The 22,482-nt window shown below is 45.0% G+C and overlaps 1 protein-coding gene across 3 annotated transcripts in view; it reads right to left on the bottom strand.

Moving 5' to 3' along the window:
• Positions 1–22,482, bottom strand: part of KCNMA1 (potassium calcium-activated channel subfamily M alpha 1) — a 782,784-nt gene that overhangs the window by 302,399 nt on the left and 457,903 nt on the right. For all 3 annotated transcript variants that reach the window (XM_062214106.1, XM_062214104.1, XM_062214105.1), the window contains exons 4-5: positions 13,190–13,283; positions 12,246–12,357 (exon numbers count right to left, since the gene is read on the bottom strand). In XM_062214106.1, coding sequence (XP_062070090.1) covers positions 12,246–12,357; positions 13,190–13,283 — 206 coding nt within the window. The remainder of the gene's footprint in view (positions 1–12,245; positions 12,358–13,189; positions 13,284–22,482) is intronic.

Raw genomic sequence — 22,482 nt, forward strand, 5'->3', positions numbered from 1 at the left:
ACAGGATCACATCACACAGTGTGAGCCATGGAGGCAGACGACCCAGGTTCAAAGCCTGGCTCTGCCACTCGCTCACTATGTGCATGATGCAAACGACTTCAATTTCTCTAAGCCTCAGTATTCCCATTTGTAAAAAGGACCAAACGTGGCACTCATTTCCTGGCATTGCTGGGAACTGACACAATTACACATCATATATGAGGGTCCTTCAACACATTTATGGGAGATGGAATTAAAAGATAAGTTCATTTGGGTGCAAAAAAAGTTTTTGAAATCATATGTACAAGGGGTCTTCAAAAAGTTCCCAAAGATGTTATGAAAAAATTACACATAGGTTTCAAAAAAAAATTTGTACCAAACAAAAATGCACTTATCTTTTAATTCCATTTCTTACAAACTTTTGACGTGCCCCCAAACATATATGTACATACATGAACACGCACACAATACACATATATATGTAATGTGAACACATCCAACTGTATTCTGGTTACAAAGGCACTCTTTCCTTTTGATTGTTTTCTCTCTCTCTCTCTCCTCCCTAAAGACAGTATGGGGTGGGGGGGAGTCACACTTCTCTTTCTCAGATTTTATTTTTATGATTTTAAAATTAAGCCACAGCCTTCAGGAAGGGGTTTACTCAGAAGCCTTTGCACTTCAGAAAACCCAGACATCAAAGTTGAAGGTTAGGGGCGGGGCCAACACTGTGGTGTAGCAGGTAAAGCTACCACCTGCAGTGCCGGCATCCTGTATGGTCACCGGTTCTAATCCCAGTTGCTCCACTTCCCATCCAGCTCTCTGCTGTGGCCTGGGAAGGCAGTGGAAGATGGCCCAAGTCCTTGGGTCCCTGCACCCACGGGGGAGATCTGGTAGAAACTCCTGGCTCCTGGCTTCAGATTGGTCCAGCTCCAGCCACTGCGGCCATTTAGGGAGTGAACCAACAGATGGAAGACCTCTCTCCTCTCTTTGCCTATGCCTCTCTGTAACTCTGCCTAGGGAACAGGTAACCTCCGCAGGCTCCCAAAGGCCCTTCCTTCCAGACCTTGGGCACTGAAGTAGAATTCCCTGGGGAAGGGGCAGATGTTCATGGCCATATAGGTGAGTCAAGTCAAGTCATCAGACATCAGATTGCTTATAGCAGCTCAAAGTGAGCCTACCCCACTTCTGTCAACCACAAGCTGCCCCTCTCCTATGCTATCTGTTTAATCTCACAGTAACCCAGAAAATTCCAGAACCATCCTGTAGGGGGAACCAGAGACCTCCTTTTCCTTTCAGAGCCCACAAAGCTGTTTCAAGCTGCACAGACTAAGAGTCCTAGGTCTAATTTGGGGCTGGAGCCAGGCCAGGCACCTCTTTTATGGGGTTGGTTGGTTTGTGCGGAGCTTTTTGCCTATCAAAGACTTGAGTGTATTTAATTTGAATATGGTGCTGGAGGTAGGAGGGGTTCCTTTTAACAGGGTACCTATGATCTCTAGAGCTGGTTCAAGAATGCTGCTGTACAGCACCAAAGCCACCAGCCACATGGGCCAAGACAAGACTTGAAGTGTAGCTAGTGTGACTGGGGAACTGAGTCTTTAGTTTCGCTTAATTTTTATTTACCTACACTTAAATAGCCGAATGTGGCTAGTAGCTACCAGACTGAACAGCACAGTCTAGACCAGAAAGCCTCCTCCTTAAAGTGTGGCCCCCAGACCAGAAGCATCAGCTATACCCAAGAGCTTGTACAGGGTAGAGACCGCCAACCCCACCCCCAGACCTCTGGACTCGGAAAGTGCATCCTAACAAGAGCTCTTCATGTTTGCTCTGCACCCTGAAGCTCTGACAGTGCTGTTCTAGCAGGAATGACCTCAAAACCCATAGCTGGCAGACATGTTCACAAGTGATTCTCATCCTTACTGCACATGCCGGGCAACTGGGGCATATTAACCACTCTCAGCCTGGGTCACCCCTACCAACCCAGAGACTGGACGCCACTGGGTGGAGGTTTGGCCTGAACATGGAGAGTTTTAAAAGTTCTCCATGGAATCCTAATGGACAGCCAAGTTTGATAATCAGCCCAGCGCAGCCTAGCACCAGGGCTCCCAAAACTGAGTGAGGCTCAAGGTCACCAGGAGTGCTAGTTAAGACACACCTGGCTGCATGGAGCTCACTGTTTCTGATCCGTGGGTCTTGGTTGGGCTCTAAGAATCTTCAAGTCTAAGAAGTTCCCAGGGTTGCTAAAGCTGCTGATCTGGGAAGCCACGCTTTGAGAACCACTGGCAGAGGAATTTTAAAAGCAAGGGCTCCAGAATGGGACAGACCTGAGATGCTTCCTGGAGTTAGCACTCACCACCAACAGAAGTTACTTAACCCCCTCAAACCTCTGCTTCCTACATGGTGACATCAGGCCAACAGAACTGATTTGCTGAGTTACTATGAATATAAGCAGACTTCAAAAGTTCATGGAAAATGGAATCAAAAGACAAGTTTATTTGGCACAAATTTTTTTTTTTTAATCCATGCATAGTTTTTTTTGATAGATATTTTCCAAGGACTTCACAAAGATACTGATGACCTCAAAGAATACATATGAGATGCTGAGCATAATGAGTGCTCCTAATGAGCAATCAATAATTGTTCATTCCTATCATTATTGTGAGAAGACTCGTTCATTCATTCATTCAGCAAGCAGGAATTACACGCCAGGTACTAGGGACAAAATACAATAAGGCATTCCCTGCCTCCTTGGCATCATGGAACTTGTGTTCTAAGCTGATGGCACAGAGCAGACTGTGGACACTGCTCTTACAGCACTCATCGCCACAGCAAAAGCAGAGGTCAGACAGGAACTCCTTCCAACTAGGGTGATGGGAAGCCCCCAGCTCTGCATTAATGAAAAGAAGGGTTACAACCTGCAGAGGGCGCCAAAGCTTCCTCATGGCCAGGCTCTGGGAAGAAGCAGCCAGGCAAATGAAAATGAGCAGCTGGTGGGGCTGGGGCCGGAATTACAGGCAACGGACCCAGGGAGTCAGGGCTGTGTGCCTGGAGCAATGGAGGAGGTGAGAGCAGGGTCCACTCTCTGGCCAACCACTCCGCTTTGTTTGTTTGCATCTCAGTACACTGGACATTACTGATGTCAAGAACTGAAACCAGCCCACAGTTTTCAGTCCCGGCCTGGGTTGTTCTTGGCAAATGCAGAGGCTCCAGCGTGGGGTCCAGTGTAATGGGACCTTCCCCACCTCCTCTGAAGATGTGGTTCTTCAACCAAAGGGGCGGCCCCTGGGCCAGACACTCTGTTGAGGTGAGTGGACAGCAGCCAGATTCCAGAGATCCCAGCTGAGCCCCAACAGGCTGTCCTTGAAAGAGGAGAGCATTGTCCTGACTCCATACATCGCTTTCCCTGGGGAACTGGTGGTACCACGATGACTCATTGGCCTTATAGGCTCTCGGGCTCTAGTTGTCTTGAGAACCCCCATGGAAACCAGAAAGCACAATTCCTTAAAGAAGTAGGCTTTTTAAGCGGGGGCTGTGCAGACGTAAGCTGTTCTCGCAGCTGCTACAGCCATACAGGAAAGGGGACCTGTACGGTCCTCAGGACCATGGATAACAGGCAAGTCTACCTAGTGATGCATCCCTTCCTGTGAGAAGAAAAAGAATTATGACATTCAGGTCGGGGTGCAGGAAGGTCTCAGGCTCCGGAAAGATCTTCCCAAGGGTTTCCTTCCAATGTCTCCCTCCAAGGACAAGGACAATGCGGAAGGACCCTAAAGGCAAATCTGGGGAATTTGGGCTCCAAAAGTCCATGCAGAGCCACTGGCAAAGCCCACAGGGCACAGATCCCAGCTCTAACACTACCTGGAAAGTGATTTAACAGCTCTGAGGCTCAGTTTCCCCACTGGAAAAACTGGGAATGATAACAACAGTGTCCCTTTTGGTAGTCAGGACAAGTGGTCCCCAAAGATGTTCATGCCAGTCTCCGGAACCTGTGGAGATGGTAACCAACATGGCACAAGGCAACCAAGGCAGCAGATTTGGGTTATAATCAGCTGACCCTGAGACAGGGAAGTGAGCCTGGATTATGCAGGTGGGTCCTTACAAACATATGAGGGGCCAGAAAAGGAGAGCCAGAGAAAGGAGTCGGCAGAAAGCACCATCAGAGAGACACAAGGCTGCAGCTACCCCTCTCCCCACTGCTGGCTCTGATGATGGAGGAAGGGGCTGTGAGCCAAGGAATGTGGTGGTCTCAGGAAGCTGGAGGAAGCTGGGAAACAGAATCCTCTCCAGAGTGGCCGGATAGGTACTGTCATCCTAGCCCAAGAGACCCAGGCTGGACCTGTAACCCACAGAACTGCATGGAAATACATTTGCATGTGTTGAGGCAGCATGTTTGGGATCACTTGGTACTGCAGCAATGGAAAGTAAACACACACATCTTGCAGGGCTGTGACCCCGATGCTTGGCACTGCAAAGGACACTCTTACCTAGGACAGACCTGTCACCCATGGGCACCAACCACCCCCACACGCCAGAGGCTCCTTGCCCATAGAAGCACTTGCTTCCTCGCACCCTGCCCGCCCTGCCCGTCCTCACGAGCCGCAGCTGAGCCCAGCAGCCTTTCCACATCCTCCCACTGAATGGGCTCGCTCTCCTCTGAACTCCCGCTGCCTGTACAGCCTGCAATTTCGGACTTAATTACAAAGTGGGTAGTGTCACCTGCTGTTGCTGCATGTGTGTTTATTTTGGTTCTACACTTGATCTTAGCCAAAGGGCCAAGAAGCAATTATTTTGGTTCTAAAACTACACTGAAACCTTGGTCTCAACAGAAACTGTGTTTTGTCCTTTGGTTGCTGTTTTAAGGACTTTTTTTTAATAAACTAGTTCTTATCACCTTTTTGACACAAAAAGCACCTGCTCAAGTATGTGTTTATTAGGTGATACCCCAGATCATTTTAATTGCCCTGTAACTGAGTACAAGTTCATTTTTTTTCTGTTTTCCGGCAGTTTCCTATCCTCTGGCAAAGTTTGAGGAAGGTGTTAAGGTGCAAGGAGATAGGTGATGTGGACAAGAGGACCAGGTTGACAGTTTCCCAATGACGGTGTCTCCTTACTGTTTTCTGACTGCATCAGAGAAAAGTGGAGGATACTGGAAGTCACAGTAAAACCAAGGAGAATGACCATGCATGTGTCAGAGCAGCGTGGGTGCTTGAGAGAAATGGGCTGGACAAAGCCTTATTGTTGCATAACAGGTTAAGCTGCCACTTGCATTGCCAGCAACCCATAGTAGGGGGCTAGTACAAGTCTTGGCCATTACACTTCTTGTCCAGCTCCCTATTAATGTGCCTGGGAAGCAGAAGATGGTTCAAATACTTGGGCCCCTGCTACCCACGTTGGGGACCAAGATGGAGTTCCAGGATCCTGGCTTAAGCCTGGCCTGAACCTGGCTGTTGCAAGCATTTGGGGAGTAAGCCAGTGAATGAAAGATAAATCAATGGACCTATTTATCTATCTACTGACCTACCTACCTATCTACCTATCAATCTCTCCCTCTATGTTGCTTTGCTTTTCAAATGACTAAACAAATAAATCTTTAACAAACTAGGTTACACAACTGGCCAACAAGTACATGATGACTTTTTTGCTACTGCCTTTCTTTGAACCACACAAAATGACCCTAAACAAAAATATATAGACAGGGGCCAGCAACGTGGTGCAGTAAGTTAATCCTCCACCTGTGGCGCTGGGATCCCGTATGGGCACCTGTTCTAGTCCTGGCTGTTCCTCTTCCAGTCCAGCTCTCTGCTGTGGCCCGGGAGTGCAGTGGAGGATGGCCCAAGTGCATGGGCCCCTGCACCCACATGGGAGACCAGGAAGAAGCTCCTGGCTCCTGGCTTCGGATTGGCACAGCTCCGGCCGTTGTGGCCATTTGGGGAGTGAACCAACGGAGAGAAGACCTTTCTCTCTGTCTCTCCCTCTCATTGTCTGTAAGTCTACATCTCAAAGAAATAAAATCTTTAGAAAAAACACAAAGGAAATACAGCCCAACGAATTGCCCTGGAGAAATAATTCCCCAAAGAAGAAGGCAGGCAGACAGATGAGTTCTCTCCAGAGCGTGTTGTTCATGTCTCAAAATAAGATGCATGTCTCATGGCAAGGTGCACTTATTTTAGTGAGGCAGGATAAGGATTTTGTAAGGGAAACAAAAATGAATACACCAGTGTGTGGGAACAGGAATTAAAATAAGCAGTGACTTGCCACCTGCCTGCCGGCACGTATGTCCTCACATCCCACTGCCTTATTTTTGGTTCCATGTTGGTTTGTTTTCTCCGCTGGTGTTTTAAGATATGACAGGCAGGTTAGGAAGATGAGATGGGGACAACCTGGCTTCCATTCACTAAGCTCGTACCATACTTGTGGTGCTTTCTTCCTAGGACCTCCTGGAATCTCCACTATGCCCCATAAGGTGGGAGCTATTATTAACCCCATCGTACAGGTGAGAAGAGTGAGCCTGAGTCAGGAAAAATGACCTTGCTCAAAGTGAGCCATCAGCAAGTGGCTGGGTCAAGATATGAACGGAGGCGGTCAAGCCCAGAGTTTGTCTCTGATTCACTGCACTCTATTAAGGGAGGGCAGGTGGCGTCCCCACCCTCCTCGGGTCTCTCCTGCACAGGTACAGCAGGTTGGATCCCCACGCTGCAAATACCTTGAGACTCACAAGACAACATACAGGCTCTGAGCATGTGCCTGGTCCTCGTGGCATTTCTAGAAACTGGAGGTGGGCAGGAGGAATGAGAAAGGAGACACGAGGATGTGAAATCTTTACTAAGAGCTCTTCCCCACCTTCCTGCCTGGAGTGAGTAAGAGGAGATGGAGGGATGCCAGCACACAGCAGCACAGCCGGCTCAGAATCCCGACTCCTGCAGGAGGAAGGACGGAGGCAGAGCAGAAGAGCAGAGCAAGGGGGTGCAGAAAGACTGACCGGGGCAACACATCCCTTCCCCCACCACGGGCAAGAGTTAACCCCCGGGTGAAATGTTAGATCCCGCCAGCTGGGAAAGGGGGGTGGGGGGAGAGCAAGCCCTACCTCATGGCTTTGCTCTGAGGATTAAGTGAGCCTACATGTACACGAGCTGCTTATGGAACCGCCCAGGACAGAGCAGAACTTGGATACCCACCAGCCTTGAAGCATTTGTGAGAAATTAGAATGAAAAGATACTCATTTTGGTGCAACTGTGAAAACCATGCATGGTTTCTTCGTGTTACACATTTTCCACAGCATTTTGAAGATCCCTCATCGGCATGGATTTCACAATTTTTTTATGCCTGGAAAAAAGAAATCTTTTCATTCCATGTTTTCAGAGTGGGCATTTGGCCTGGCAGTTGGAACACCAGTTGGGAAGCCCATTTCTCACATCAGAGTGCCTGTGTTTGATCCGTGGCTCTGGTTCCTGGTCCCGGCTTCCTGTCCGTGTGGATCCTGGGAGGCAGCAGTGAGTGGCAACTCAAGTAACTGAGTAACCTGAGGGGCTCAGGTTGGGTTCCCAGTATTCAGTTTGGGATGGGCACAGTTCTTGCCCTTGCAGGCATTTGGAGAGTGAACCAATAGATAGGAGCTCTGTTTGTCCATTTCTTTATCTTTCTCTCTTACTTGAAGAATGAATGAATGAATGAATGAATCCATTTCCCATGATCTTTGTGAAGCAGCTTCATACATTATTAAAGAAGGTCACAGATGCAATATGGAAAATAAATGCTTACATGTAACTATATATGAGCTGGCCTCAAAAAGCTCATGGAAAATGGAATGAATCGATAACACCAATTTCTTCTGAACTTTTGGAAGGTCACTCATCTTTTAAATTTTTTTTAAGATTTATTTATTTATTTCAAAGGCAGAGTTACAGAGAGAGGAGAGACAGAGAAAGGTCTTCCATCCATTGGCTTACTCCCCAAAAGGCCACAATGACTGGGGCTGGGCCAGGCCGAAGCTGGGAGCCAGGAGCTTCCCCCAGGTCTTCCATGTGGGTGCAGGGGCCCAAGGACTTGGGTCACCTTCAGCTGTTTTCCTATGCTGCTAGCAGTGGAGCTGGATAGGAAGTGGAGCAGCCCGGACTCAAACCAGTACCCATACGGGATGCTGGCGCTGCAGGCTGTGGCTTAACCAAGGTCACTCATCTTAACAATAAGAAATCAAACAAGCTGTGGGCCTGTCCCTTCTGGTTTTATCCTCAGGGTGCCACCTCCAGTCCTCAGCAGAGCTCAGGAAGTTTGTGCAGGAGAACTGTGAAAGACCTGGGCTTCCTGTATTTTCCCCCAAACCACAGCCAGTAAAGGCGGCAAGTTTCCACCTTGCAGAAGGGCAGCCCGGCCTGAAATGCCCTCACTCAATGGGATGATTCCTTCTGCTTTCAACATGATACCTCAGGGGATCATGGTATCTCGGTCAGCTCGTGTGTACAACAATTGCTTCCCAATGTAAGAACCCAGGCATAGGGACCTCAATTGAGAAACTGTTACACTTAATTCCTTTCCATAAAAGGCAGATCAATTTGGGATCGCACCCATGGCAATGGGTTACCCAAGAGCCAAAAATTGTTTTCGCCCACAAGAGGACAGATTTATTTTTATTGTTGTTATTGTTGCTATTTTATGGCCCCCAAAGTTACTGGTCTACGTTTTGGGGTTCAATAGCACATATGCTTTCAAATATACTACACCATTCACTTACACCATTCATTGATTCACTGGCACCTGCTTGCCCCTCTGTGCTGTGAGAGGGCAGCACTCTGCTTTTCTTCACTCTTACTTGTCAGTCAATAGTGCCTGTACACAGTAGGTGCTCAACAACCATTATTCAATTAATAAGCAAATTGAAGCCACATTTTAGAGCATACTTTTAACTATTTTTATTTGAGAGAGAAGGCAGAAAGGAGGAAGGAAGAGAAATAAGCATTTCCCATCTGCCAGCTTACTCCTCAAATGCCCACAACAACTTGGGCTGAGACAGGCTGAAGCCAGGAGCCAGGAACTCCATCCTGGTCACCCATGCAGGTAGCAGGAACCCAACTACTTGAGCCATCACCTGCTGCCTCCCACGGTACATATCAGACAGAAGCTTGAATTAAGAGACGAGGTGGGACTTGAACTCAGGGGCTCCAATAATATAGTATGTGGGGGTCTCAAGGGGCATCTTTAAAAAATGTATTTATAGGGGCCGGTGCTGTGGCTTAGCAGGTAAAGTCGCCTGGCATCCCATATAGGCACAGGTTCAAGACCCGGCTGCTGCACTTTCAATCTGGCTCCCTGCTATGGCCTGGGAAAGCAGTAGAAGATGGTCTAAATCCTTGGGCCCCTGCATCCATGTGGGAGACCTGGAGGAAGCTTCTGGCTCCTGGCTTCAGATCAGCACAGCTCCAGCTAGTGTGGCCATTTGGGGAGTGAACCATCAGATGGAAGACTTTCTCTCTCTCTCTCTCTCTCTCTCTCTCTCTCTCTCTCTCTCTCTCTCTGCCTCTCTGTAACCCTGCCTTTCAAATAAATAAATAAAATCTTTTAAAAATGGATTTATAAATTTTCATTTTTTATTTGAAAGGAAGAGAGACAGACAACAAGCACTCCCATCTACTGGCTCACTCGCCAAATGCCTACAACAGCCAGAGGTGGGCCAGGCTGAAGCCAAGAGCTAAGAACTCAACTGAGGTCTCCCTTGTGGGTGGCAGGGGCCCAAGTCCTTGAGCCATTACTGCCACATCACTAGGTACAAATTAACAGGAAGCTAGATCAGAAGCAAAGCCAGGACTGAAACTAGTGCTCGGATACGGGATGCAGGGGTCCCAAGCAACATCTTCCCTGCTGTGCCTTAAGCCTTGCACCAAGCCCTTGCTCCAGAGAATATTTCTTTTGAAGAGAAACCACAGTTGATGCAAAGATGTTTCTTGTTAGAAATTAAGTTGAACCTCATGTATTTCATTTTCTATTCTTTTTCTCCCCCTCTGCTCTAATAGATCAGAACAATCCTCCAAAAACCAGGATTAAATCACCTACAAAAACGCCATGGAATTAAAAACATCCACGGATGCCTGATGCAAGGAAGAGACTCATATGCACACCTCTACCCGGGGCGGGGGGATCTGCTCCCTGCAGAGGGGATGTCTCCACCACAGTCATGAAGAGGCAGCCCTTCTGTCATCCTACCTAGCAACCACAACCGAGTGCACACCTGGAATAAAAGTCAGCTCCAGCAAATAAGAACACTGGGAGACAATTTAGTCCAAACCCTCACTTTCAGATGGGAAACGAAGAATCCTGAAAAGCAAAGTGGTTGCTCACATGAATGGAGTAATGAGAACACAGCCAGGAAAAAAGGCAGGATCCCTCTCCTCTACCTATTTGAGGATTTGGGGTGCATGTGTGTGTGCGCGTGCATGTATGCATTGGTATTTGAACTCTTAACAAGAGCATACTATAAAAAAGAGCTTTGGTTAACAGCTTATCCTAATATCAACTCCATTAACCGTATTCACTTCCCAGTCCTCCCCAACAACCTAGATGCCAAACCTGGCAGTGAATCAAGATTCTTAAAGACTTTCTGAGCTCAAAGAAACTTAAGAGATCATTTAGTTCAATCTTTCCTGTACAGAGGAAAAGCAACAGGTGGAGTGAACACCAGTGAGCCAGGGTCACAAAGCCAGCTTACAGTACAGCTGGGGCAGCTGGAGCCCTGGGCGCCCAGGCATATGTAGGCTATGCTCGGGACTCTCCTACATTCATGTGTGGCTATCATGGTCTCATCACACTGTAGAAAACCCAATCTAAGCAAGCAGGTAAAGATAAAACTTCTTCTACTGACAAGTGGATATGGTTCTACCATGGAAGCGACTGAAAAATGCAATCCTTACAGCATCTGTACACATACACATGTATTGTGACTTCCTCATACACTGTATATAAAAGATGCTTATTTTTAAAAGTACTTGATACTAGTTATATAATCAATTCACAGTCCTAGAAATGGCATCAAAATATATTAATAGTGAAAGAGTATGTTGACATAACATTTTTGGAAAGTTATCTATCAATATCTGTGTAAAATAAAATACACAAAATCTTTTATCCAGCAATTCCTCTTCCAGAAACCTGGAGCTACTTCTAGAAACAGAATATAGCACTATGGGTGAAGGTGTTTATTAAAACATTGTTTAGCGTGGTTGAAAAGAAGGAAAATGAAAATATTCAGGTAGTCATAACTAGGAGTATGGCTAGACTGTGGTCCAAACAAATCACGGAATTTTGTACAACTGTTAAAAAATAAACTATCACAGAATTGAAGGGATGTCCATCATGTACCCCTCAGTAAAAAGGCCAAGTTACAGTGTGATATGATAATTTGATAGCATTTCTCTTCCAAACACCACCAACTCCTAAACTCTATTGCATGCGACATTTATGTTTGTGGTGGCATGAGCATGGACGATGTGGAAGGAAGCCTGTTAACACCAGGCATCTCGGGGAGAAGGCAGTGATGGATGAGGAGCCCACAGTAGTCCTCCACGTCCTGTTTCAGCCTCCCACTTCCCCCACCAGACCCCAGTAGAACACTCTGATTTCAGGGGAAAAAATTAGTCCAGCACATCAGAGAACTCTGAAGGTCTCTCCAAGCCTTTGGTTGCCACGACCAGCCTCTGAACAAGTCACTTTTCCCACCAAATTGTCCCAGTCCTGACACAGGAAGTGACTGCCAAGCAAAACACCAGCAAAAGCCTTCCCGTTTATACAGGAAGGGAGCTTGGTCTCCTGGGATGTGAGAGGGGACCTCACTCCATCCCACCACAGAAATCGTGAGTTTAAATAGACTGCAGGAACCACTCTTCAGGAAACTCCAAAGCAGACAGAGGCTAACAGAGACACCTCATTCAGCCACTCTGAAAGTTGGCCTTGTCCCTTGGGCTTCCCTATCCAGTTCTGCCTCTGAGTTCCTGAATGAAAAGAGACAGAGCCATGAACACAGAGGTCTTGGCTGTGACAGTGATGGCCGCTCTGCTTCAACAATGATCACCCTCCATCACCTGAAACTAACTGCACAAATCCATCTGGGCTAGTGCGCCAAATAACTTTGTCACCGTCAACTTCTAAAATTCCAAAAGAGTTGTTCCCATTATTGCATAAAACTTTCTTTGCATGGGGACAGCCCGGCCCCATGATCCACCTGAGACTATATTTCAGCCATGGCTCAGGCACCAGTAAAGAGAATACAAGAGAGATTGACTTACCCAGCCAACTTCTGTTTAAGTACACAGACACAAACACTGGGGGGACTGTGAAGAAATCTACTACAGAATTCACTTCCAGCCAGAACCACAGCTTATCGTTGGCTGCAATAAACTAGGAGAAAGAAGAAATAAGAGAGACAAAATATGAGAACCATGGTGCCAGCATTCAATCTATACTCTTTTGCCCAAGGGCAAATTTTGAGCTTCATCAGGGGTCTAGAGAGAGATATTTCATTCTTCCCAAATCAATGCCAATCATGTGCTTTTTTTGATATTTGGCCTTTTCTCCAGAGTAATTATATGATGCTAGCTTGGAGTAAGGTCAGCTGCTATATTTTTCTGTGGTTTCCAATAGCCTCATACAGATGAGTGAACGATCTCACATTCATTAGAATCTCTAATGTAAATAAAATTGACTACAAGGCATATACATATACATCCATGTACACAAACACACACACACTGTACACATCAATATAATTACATTCTGTACTGTATATTTTATAGACAGGGTGTAGTGTAACTCCCCCAAGCTCCAAATTCTGCTACTCACCCTGATTAACCCTCACAACTGCTCTCTCTGCTGGATGAGCACTGTTAAATGTAATTTCAAGAGCTGAAATGTTTTTTGTATTTAGTTTTCAGGGGAGAACAATGCCTTCATATTTGACAACTGAGAGGAGAAACAGTTGGCCAGCAGAGATGTCATCTTTGTTTTCACCACTATTTCTCCTTCTTGAAACAAAATTAATAGTGCATTTGAGAAAATGCTTAGCTAAAGAAAGGACTCTCCCAAAGCCAAATTCAGAATGTAGGTTTGCTGTCCCTTCTAGAAATACTGGGCTGCACCTTGCTTTGGGGAGCAGCAGACCGGTGGAGGGTGATCTCTGAGGACGAGACTCGCACGCCCCCTTGTGATACTAAGCAAAGTTGCTCCAACTTACCCGCAAGCCAAAGTAGAGAAGGAAGAACACGTTGAAAGCCATGTCGATCTGTAATGTGAAATCTTTGTAGAAATTCTGGCAGGATTCTATCGGGCTATTAGACAGGAAGAAGAGAAAGCGAGAGGTAAATGAGAATCATCGTCACATCTTCCACTGTGCCGAGATGGTGGTGCACGGGGTGGAGGGTGGAATGAGTGTTTGTAAAATAAAACATTTGGTCTTTCTGCCCCCTGGGAACATCGAGCAAGCATTGCCAAGGGGTCTTTCCATTCAACCATTCAGTGTTTTATTCTTCTAATTTTTAATTGTGTAGTTATACATATATTATTTTTCTCTTCATTCAACAGTTGAACTAAGAATCTAAAGAGGATCATGCAGACCTTGGAGGAGGGACAAGCAGGAGGGACCAACAAATTCCTTGACTTTGTATTAACCCTTAAAGAACTGACTTCTTTTGGAGAATACATATTTAGAGGACTTCAGCACACTGAAGTGGAGCCCATTTTCAACCAAACACTGTGGCTCTGTTTTAGAGCCTTTTAAAGACATTGGTTGGGTAATAAATCAAGGACCCAGGAGCATGTCAGGAAGGCTGTGAGGAGAAGATTCTGGTTGATGTTCTGGGTAGACTAAGCCTGGACTTCCATGTAGCACCCTGATCTGAGGAAAACAGCACTGCCCAACTGGAAAACTTAAATATCATAAAACCGAAATGCTGAAGCAGTACTCTAAGGGTTAATTCTGTTGCTGTTGTTCTCAGCATGCAGATGAACTGGCTTCATATATGTGTCAAGCAGCCAATGCAAACCCCCAGCACCCAGCACGCTCTGTTTTGTTCAAGAACAGGCCGTTCAAAAGGGTACTACTATACAAACTGGTACACAGCTTTGAAGTGCTTTCCTGCGTCACACTGATCAGTGTGTGAGAAGCCCCAAAAGTTGGGCTGGGTGGGAAGCAAGAAAGCCTCACACGCATTTCAAAGCTGTGAATGAAAATTCATAGTGCCCTACTATCAATCAGCATATGGTAATACCCAAGCCAGGAAGAGCAATATGAGGCAAGGGAAAGGGGATGGAGTTGAGGGGGAAGCAAAATACTTTCCCCAAATGGGACACAGCATGGACCTCATCCCTCCAGGGTTGGGGGGAGTGCAGAATGGGTCTCTGGGCATTGCCAGTTTGGAACTGGCTGTATGCAATAGCAGTTAGTATAGTTGTACCTCTGTAAGGACAATGCTTGGCTGGTCAACAGGCAGGGAGGGGTCGGTGCAGTACCAGAAGGGGAGTGGCCCATTTAGATGCCTGATCAGTCCAACTACGGAAATCTCCGATCATGTTACATGCACTGGACTTATCCATTCTTCATCTCTCTTACAAGTCAAACATGCCCTTTGTTATCCCCCCAAAACACAAATAGGTGGTAAAACCTCCAAACAAGCATGAAGAGTAACCTACATTTACATGTACAAACTAAGCAGACTGAACAAAAACAACACTGAAAAAACGGTTCTTCTCTAAAAGAAAGGACAGCTGCCAGCTTTTCACTGAGGTAGGCAATGGGTAGGAGAGACGATATGGGGTTGAACTAGACCCATGCAGAATGGAGGCAGGAGCAGAAGAAGCTAAAGAGCACATCCTACCACTGCTCTTTGCTGGATCTGCTACACAGGCACTCATTCAATGGATAAAAGGAAAATCCAGGCCTAGAGTTCATTCGTGACACTGCTGCAGTTCTCAGGCTGTAGTGGAGCTTTGGATTGTTTTAAGAACAGAACCCATAAGGCGCACTTGTATCAGAGTTCCTGGCTGCTCAAGTTGTACAGAAAAGAAGCACATGAACTAGGTTGACCAGAAATCCTCTATAGATTCTAACGGTGGACCAGACAGCACCTATCTGTGATGGGAGCACCTCTGCTGGTGAAGAATAGATGGTGTAAACGTTTGTGTGTGTGCACATGCACATGAGTGCCCACACACGAGCACAAAACAGAGCAAGTGGGCAAGGTTAGGGAGATACGTAGGTAAATGCTGCACTCACTTTTCACTTATTCCAGCAGGGACTTAGCTGTGCATTACAAATGCATACTCATCAAGACTGATGTATGCACAGTCAAGGCAACAGAGAGAAACCTTGGTTCCCAATATTTCATGGAAAATCCACCATTACTTCACCAGGGCCAATTATCTTACTGTTGCCATCACAAAACTAGTCACTGATGGCATACTCGGTGTGGGGGGGGGTGTCTCATGAATTTTCTATATCTTATTAATTCCATGGTCTCTGTAGAAACATATTTAGTCGGAAAAGTACTTGCAACGCTGTGGTAGAGAATGGAATAGTTGGAAAGAGACATATTAAGTCCATGTCACTGAGGATTTCTTGGTTCAACAGGAATGGAAACAGTCAAAAGAGCAAAAGGAATTGAGCTACAGCGACTTCTTTCTATTGACCATTGCCTTCCTGGTCATGTTGGGTTTCTCTCCTACATTGTCCATAACAAAAGCAGCAATGAGGGGTCTTGACACTAGAGACCCTGTGTTATAAAACATACCTCAATATTATCATTGAGTTATAGAAAACAACATTAAAATTATAATGAACTGTTCCTCTAGTCCTTCCCAAAAAAAAAAATTTTAGAGCTGATTTAATCATTTCATTATCATTTCTTGAGTCCTAGACTTTCAGCTGAAATACTAAAGGAAAGAAATTATGCTGCTAGGACAAGTTGCTTTTCCTCTGGCTGAAGCCACGGATAATAGGAACACACCTGATAATATGGACAGGTTCAGCAAGGAGGAAAAGCAGGAAGCTGTCACAAAACAGAGCCAGGCCCTGGGACCCAGGTGGGACCAGCAATCAGGGAATGCTTTTCTATCTCTTTTATGCCATCCATGCTTGCCGTAAGTGCCTAAGGAAAAATGTGATGCTTGGATTTGTCAAGGGGCAACAGAGCTGTTGATCAGAATCCCCTCTGAGATAAATCCTCCAAGTGCCTATAGTTCATGGACTCATACAATCAGAGACTACAGAGTGGAGAGTCCAAAGCCCCTTTATCTCATTACCCAAATGGAAACAACCCATGGAGCAGTTCAGTGATCTTTTCAAAAGAGAATACATAAACCCACAACCAAAGGGCTGGCTGTATCAATCAGGATTTATTTTTCTCCTCAGGAAACACTATCTTAATAATGAATGCCCACTTGAGGACAGAGAATGCAATACAATCTCCTTTTCCTTTTTTGTGCAAAGGACAGTTTTCAGGTCTAGACACACAGGAGTTTCAAGAACTAGCAAATAAATCATGCTTTCATTGAAACTACAAAGAAAGGGCTTCGGGGTCACACACTGAACCATTCTGATGGCCATTTCGATGAGGCAGGCCCACCCAGAAAAGGCTTTGCATGGGCGTATGTTGAAAATAGGAGAAATATATACTTTTAAGAATCAAATGAAGGACACTATTTCTGACCTGGAACGTGAACTTAACCTAAATTGTCCATAATGAACAACTCAATAATTACAGGATACAAAATACTAGTAGGCTAATGGACTACCCATTCCTAGGCTCCCATGATGCATGGATTGAGTATGATACTAAAATCCCCGGTAACTTTCGCATCCTGACCCAGACTCTATGACAGGCTCCTTCAAAAGAACCTCAACAAGCAGCTGCTATTTATAAGATTCTTCAGTGTAAGAGAGATGTTGAAGTACAAATCCCATTTCCTCTTGAACATCAAGTAAGGACATCCTCTGAAGTTAGACGTCTCCGTAAAGGAAAATGAAACTCGGCTAGAGTGGGAAACGTCTCATTTCTCTTCCTCTATTTCACAATGTAATTTCCAGGGAAGACCCTCAAGCAAGGAGGATCCAACAGCCCCTCCTGAAGACTGAATGCTGAGTTTGTCTTTCCAAAGCACGTGGCTGGCAACGGCTACCTGGGGTTTTGTTCAAAGTGCAGGGGGGCTGAGGACAGACTCTCACTGCTAGGGCTCTGGCCATCTCCATTATCTCCAGCAGGGAAGTGTCACCCCCTCTTCTCACTTCCTGCTGTTCCCTGAAGTCTGTTTTCCTAGCTCCCTGAGCCTGGCTCTCCAACCACGCATGCTGTCATTTCAAAGACAGTGGTTCTTAAACTTCAGCTTGCACTTGCAGAACTTGTACAACCTTGCTGGGCAACCACTCCCAGAGTATGTGACTTACAGGTCCGGGGAGGCAGGAGCCAAGAATTTGCATTTCTAACAACGTCTCAGACAACACAGAGGCTCTCATCCAGAGAACCCACTTTGAGAACCACTGCCCCCGAAAAACTTCCTTGCAGATATGCACTAATTACAGGTGTCGCTGCTCAGACCTGAACCGGGATGATTAAGCATTTGCGCCTGCCCCCAGATAACCAGCTGCACACCACTTAGCTACTCGCTGAGATCAAGGGGCGGAACAGATATTTTCAGTTTCAGATGGGAACAAGGGGGTAAAAATTAAAAGGATCCAGGGAGGTAATTACAATACCATCACGCAAGCTTCACCAGTGCCTGCTGCAATTAACAATCAGGGAATACATGCTGAGCACATTTTTAGTTGAAGATTAAAAGGAAAAATGATGGAGTATCGATGGGGAGGTGGCTGCAGAGACCATGGTTTATAAGGGATAAAGAAACCGTTAAACAGCTTAGGAACAAAACAACAACAGCAGACATTTGAGATGATTTAAGAGGGAAGGGACTGGCTGAGGAACAAAGCAGCACTTTGTGAAATAATTCCCAGCATTCAAATTCTCCACATTCTTGTGCCTAGTCCCTTTTTAAATTGAATTGGGCCATCTCAATTCCCACCAGGACTAAGGACCACCAGAGTCCAGGCCCACAGCACTACAGACAAGTGTCAATCCAATGTGCTTAAAGAGTCTAGACTCTTCTTGCCTCACCTCTGCAATGTTGCCAGATTAATCAAAAGATGCCACTCACCCAGCATCATGACTCCCTCCTGCCTCATACATCAGCTCTAAGCCTGGCTGGGAAGGACTTTCAGATCTTAGCCCACATTACCTCTCCCACTTCGTTTGCCACTGTGCTTCAATCCAATCCCTTTCTACCATGAGCTGGCACCTTCATAATGTCATGAACAGGTCCCTCATAGCCCCAGTTCTAGATCTGTACTTTGGCTGTGGTCTCTTCAAATGCTCTTCCACCTGTCATCACACTTTCAACAGAGTTGGAGGCCATGCTAAAGACTTAACTCAGCAAATGACTCAGGTCTTCGCTGACCTCTTCCATGTGTGGATTCCTATGATATTGGGAGCAAGCACTTCTAAACTATCTCACAGTGTCGATTCCTTCTGAATACTGTATAATAATAGGAGGCAATATGAAGCTTACACATACTACTGGGGGATTTTTTACACATACTGAGGATTTTGATCCTCACAGTTTGGCAAAAATAGGTATTTTGCTTTAATCCCCATTTTGTAGATCGGAAAGCAGAGGCTCTGATCCCTATCCAAGATCATGTAGCTAAGTGGTAGAGTTGGGAAAGAGACCCAACAGCCTGACTGACACACCTCCTCTTCTCCCCAGATGGATTGCAGTCTACTTGGAGAGGAAGAAGCAGCATAATTCATAGACCCTGTTATCTACAGAGCCTTGCAAGGAGCTCATAGGCAAATGAAGTAGGAAGGCTTATAGGTTAAAATTGATTAGGTTTGTGAGCTGGAAGACCACACCTTTGCCATGCCCTTGTGTGACCTCATGCGCCTACCTGGCCACATCTGGGTGCCTACCAGCCAATCAGGTTAATTAGCCACTCCCCTTTGGAAGTGAGTTAAAAGCATGGGACAGGGTGTGTCCTGCCTTCTCTTTTCCCTGGCCTCTTGCCAAGAGGGGCCTTGCTGTAGCCCTGTACCTCCAGGGCACATGGCCTTCTGGCCACCCACCCTAGGCATCCTGGCCTAGATGTTCCTCCTTGTGGCTGGTTCCTGGTGCTTCGTATGAACCCAGATTTACCTCTCTCTCTTAATAAAGCTCTCCCCTATGCATCTTTTGCACTAAATAAAAGACTACAATGTACCATGCTGCCTCGTTTATTGATGCCAGTATTTAGAATTCTTCTCTAAATATTAGGTAAGAACCCTCTTGGGCTTATTAATATTGGGGATTTATTAATAAGCATATGGTGATATCATATGGCACCCCAAATTCCGGTAGCATATGTGGCATCCCAGATGGCACTTCTGGGGAACTTTAAGGGGCCACATTTTGATAATAGATTTTTGGGGGTCATCTTCGATATCATAAAGACAATGAGGTCTGACTGAGTATGGAGGAGGTCAACCTGCCCTAGGAAAAAAACCAAACATTTGTTGGATAGTCTGGGAAAATTCACGGGAAGCAGACCTGTCCAACCCACACGTTATCGCTCTGCAAAGAATGTCCTGTGGGACATTAATAATCCTGCAAAGTCCTCCCTGGTACTTATGGGTGGTGACATCACGAAGACTGAGCCAATATGCTGAGAGAAAGTTCTACTACAGAGGAGTAGCTCCTAGTCATCAACCTGCTTAAAGAAGGACGGACTGCAAGGTGCCCTAATTTTCCCTCAACTTCTTACTGTGAAAAAAACAACAGTGGATATAGCGAAGGCTGATATTTAGATACTTTGAGCCATCCGAATTATGGAGCAGACCAATGATAAGCATGGCACTCCATCCTATCCTATCAAAATAAAGAAAATAAGCAATACCCTGCAGACATGGGTTCTAGGGAACCTCCTACAGCCAAGAGGAGGCAGATCCTCATGATTAGAAATCTGTCTGGTAGTATCTGGAGATGTTGGGTAAACTAAGTGTCTCCATTTCCCTGCCTACAGAGTAGGAGGAGTGCCATCTAGTTAGATTGTAATGAGACTAATTTCAAACAGGAGGCAAGACTTTGCAATAAAATCCAATTTAGTAATCAGTGTTATTAGCCATGCAATTTTAAGTCATGTAAATTTAAAAAAAATAGCTTGCAAGATAATAACAATAATGGATTTAGTATGAATGGCATGATCCTTATTAACCACTGAGAGGGCAATCATCTGTATACAAAGCATTGTCTCCTACACTGGACAGCACCCAGGACTGCCCAGGCCCTGAGCAGACCCAAGCTGACAGCTTTGTGCCCTTTAGCTGTCCTCAGTGCCCTTACTTCTTGACCTGGTCAAGCTCTGTGCTTAAGAGTTTACCTTTCAAACACTGCTTCTTTTGGTGTTTACACTGAGCTTACTAAACAGAATAAAATCTTTTCTGTTGAATAGCATTATGATTTTATCCTAGAACATCTTGGGGTAATTATCTTCTAAGATATTTTTATTCTTGACAGGTGGGTTTGTGTTCAGTAATTAATATTAATGATAATAACATCAAACTGAATCACTTGTTGAATCTTAAAATGTTTTTCTTAGACATTGAAATGGTTCTAGTGTGACTAGGAAACACTTTTGGTTCCTCTGCTATGCTGATCTATCACAATCCTAAGCCAACTGGTTAGACAGCTTTGTTGGGAAGGACTCAGTTATGTGTTTGTAATAATAGGTCTGCTGATCTCTCTGATGGCAGAAGGCTTCTCATTATGCTTCTTCTAGATTAATAAGATGTGATCCAATAACCACACACATTGACATGGTTCGGACCACACTGACATGAACTGGAGCATATAGGAGGTGGCATATTAACTCTCATTTTCTTTGGAATCCTCATCCCCTCTGAATCTTGAGCTCTGAATATTATAGTCTCCTGAAACAATGATCAGGGTAGACTGCTGAACAGTTGTACGGCTCAGGGCGTCTACCTCAACAATTAGTCCTAAGAATGAAGCATTCTTCTAGAGACAAAGAAAATGACACAGATTGCTGAACATGAGAACAAAACATGTCAGATCCTTACATATTGGATCTGTCAATGAAACACACAGGTAATTTGTTTTCAAGAAGCTCAAGTGGCGAGATCCCTGTCACTTCCTGAAGGAATGCTCCTAAATATTCTCTTAGGAAGATTTCAGTATCTTATTCGTGCTTTCATTCTCCTTTTTTCATTTTTATGTCATATCTTTTTATCTACTAATGCACCTACCTAAAGCAAAAGCAAAATGTAGGCAGTACAAATTGACCTTAAAAGCATTTAGCAGTTGGGTAATTTTGGAGTTTAATGGAAGATTTAAAACCCCAGCCCCCTCACTTGTTAGCTGTATGATCTTGGGCAAACAAGTTGACCTTTCCAAGCCTTGGTTTTCTCATCTGTTAACTGGGGATAAGGATACAAATTTCAAAGTTTGTCATAAGGATAAAGATCAGATGAATAAGCACTCAATAAATAAGAGCTATTTTTACAACTAAGGAATAACAATAGTGATAATAATAACTATTGATGAGAAATGTCCAAAAATACAGTCATATAAATGAATGAAAACTGATACAATCAATTATTTCTACACTTTATTTTTCATTCAAATCTGCTTTATCATGTCCTTGTAGGGGTTGTGATTCAACACAAATGCCCAACAAGATGTACAATAAGCTACTGTCAGAGATTTCATCAATATGCATGGTGAATCTACATAATGGAATATTAATGTCGAATAATATTAAAGAAGAAACAGGGAAATTACATTTCCACAATGTGAGCCACACAGTCTCATCAAATGCTAAATAATTAACTACATTTTCTTGAGAGAAAGAGCCATGAGTCACTTTAATGAACAGCCATTGGAGGGTGTACATTCTTTTCCCAGGTGTTAAGCAGAGGAGAGAGCTGCATTTTCCTGATTGGTAGGAGGAGAAGCAGAGGGACACATCAGTCATATGTCTTCTAAATATCTCTTCCAATTACTTTCGTAACAGTATGTATTTCTTCTCTATTGGACTCCCAGAACAATGTCCAAGGCAACCTACCCACTAGTGCTTGTTTTCTCCAGCTTGTCTACAGTCTACAATTATTTCAATCACGGCTGTCACCAGAGTAGAATTACTGTTCTTATTTGCCACCAACTTTTATGTAATAAATCAGAGTTAAGCTATTACATAAAACAGTTTTGCCAAACAAGTGCTGCCTGATTTAGTTTTCATTAAACTAACTGTGGAACCACGACACGCTGATTCTTACTCATTTCCCTACCTCCACTGATTCCAGTCATCTCTTATTTACCATCTCTTATTTACTAAACTCTTGTTTATCAGTTAGAAGAAAGGCGTGGGGGTAGATGACTCAAATCATATTCAGTGTACACACAGCCCTGCACACATAGCAGATGGAAGCCCTC

Source organism: Lepus europaeus, chromosome 17, assembly GCF_033115175.1.
Source record: "Lepus europaeus isolate LE1 chromosome 17, mLepTim1.pri, whole genome shotgun sequence".
In the NCBI taxonomy this organism is placed as follows: domain Eukaryota; kingdom Metazoa; phylum Chordata; class Mammalia; order Lagomorpha; family Leporidae; genus Lepus; species Lepus europaeus.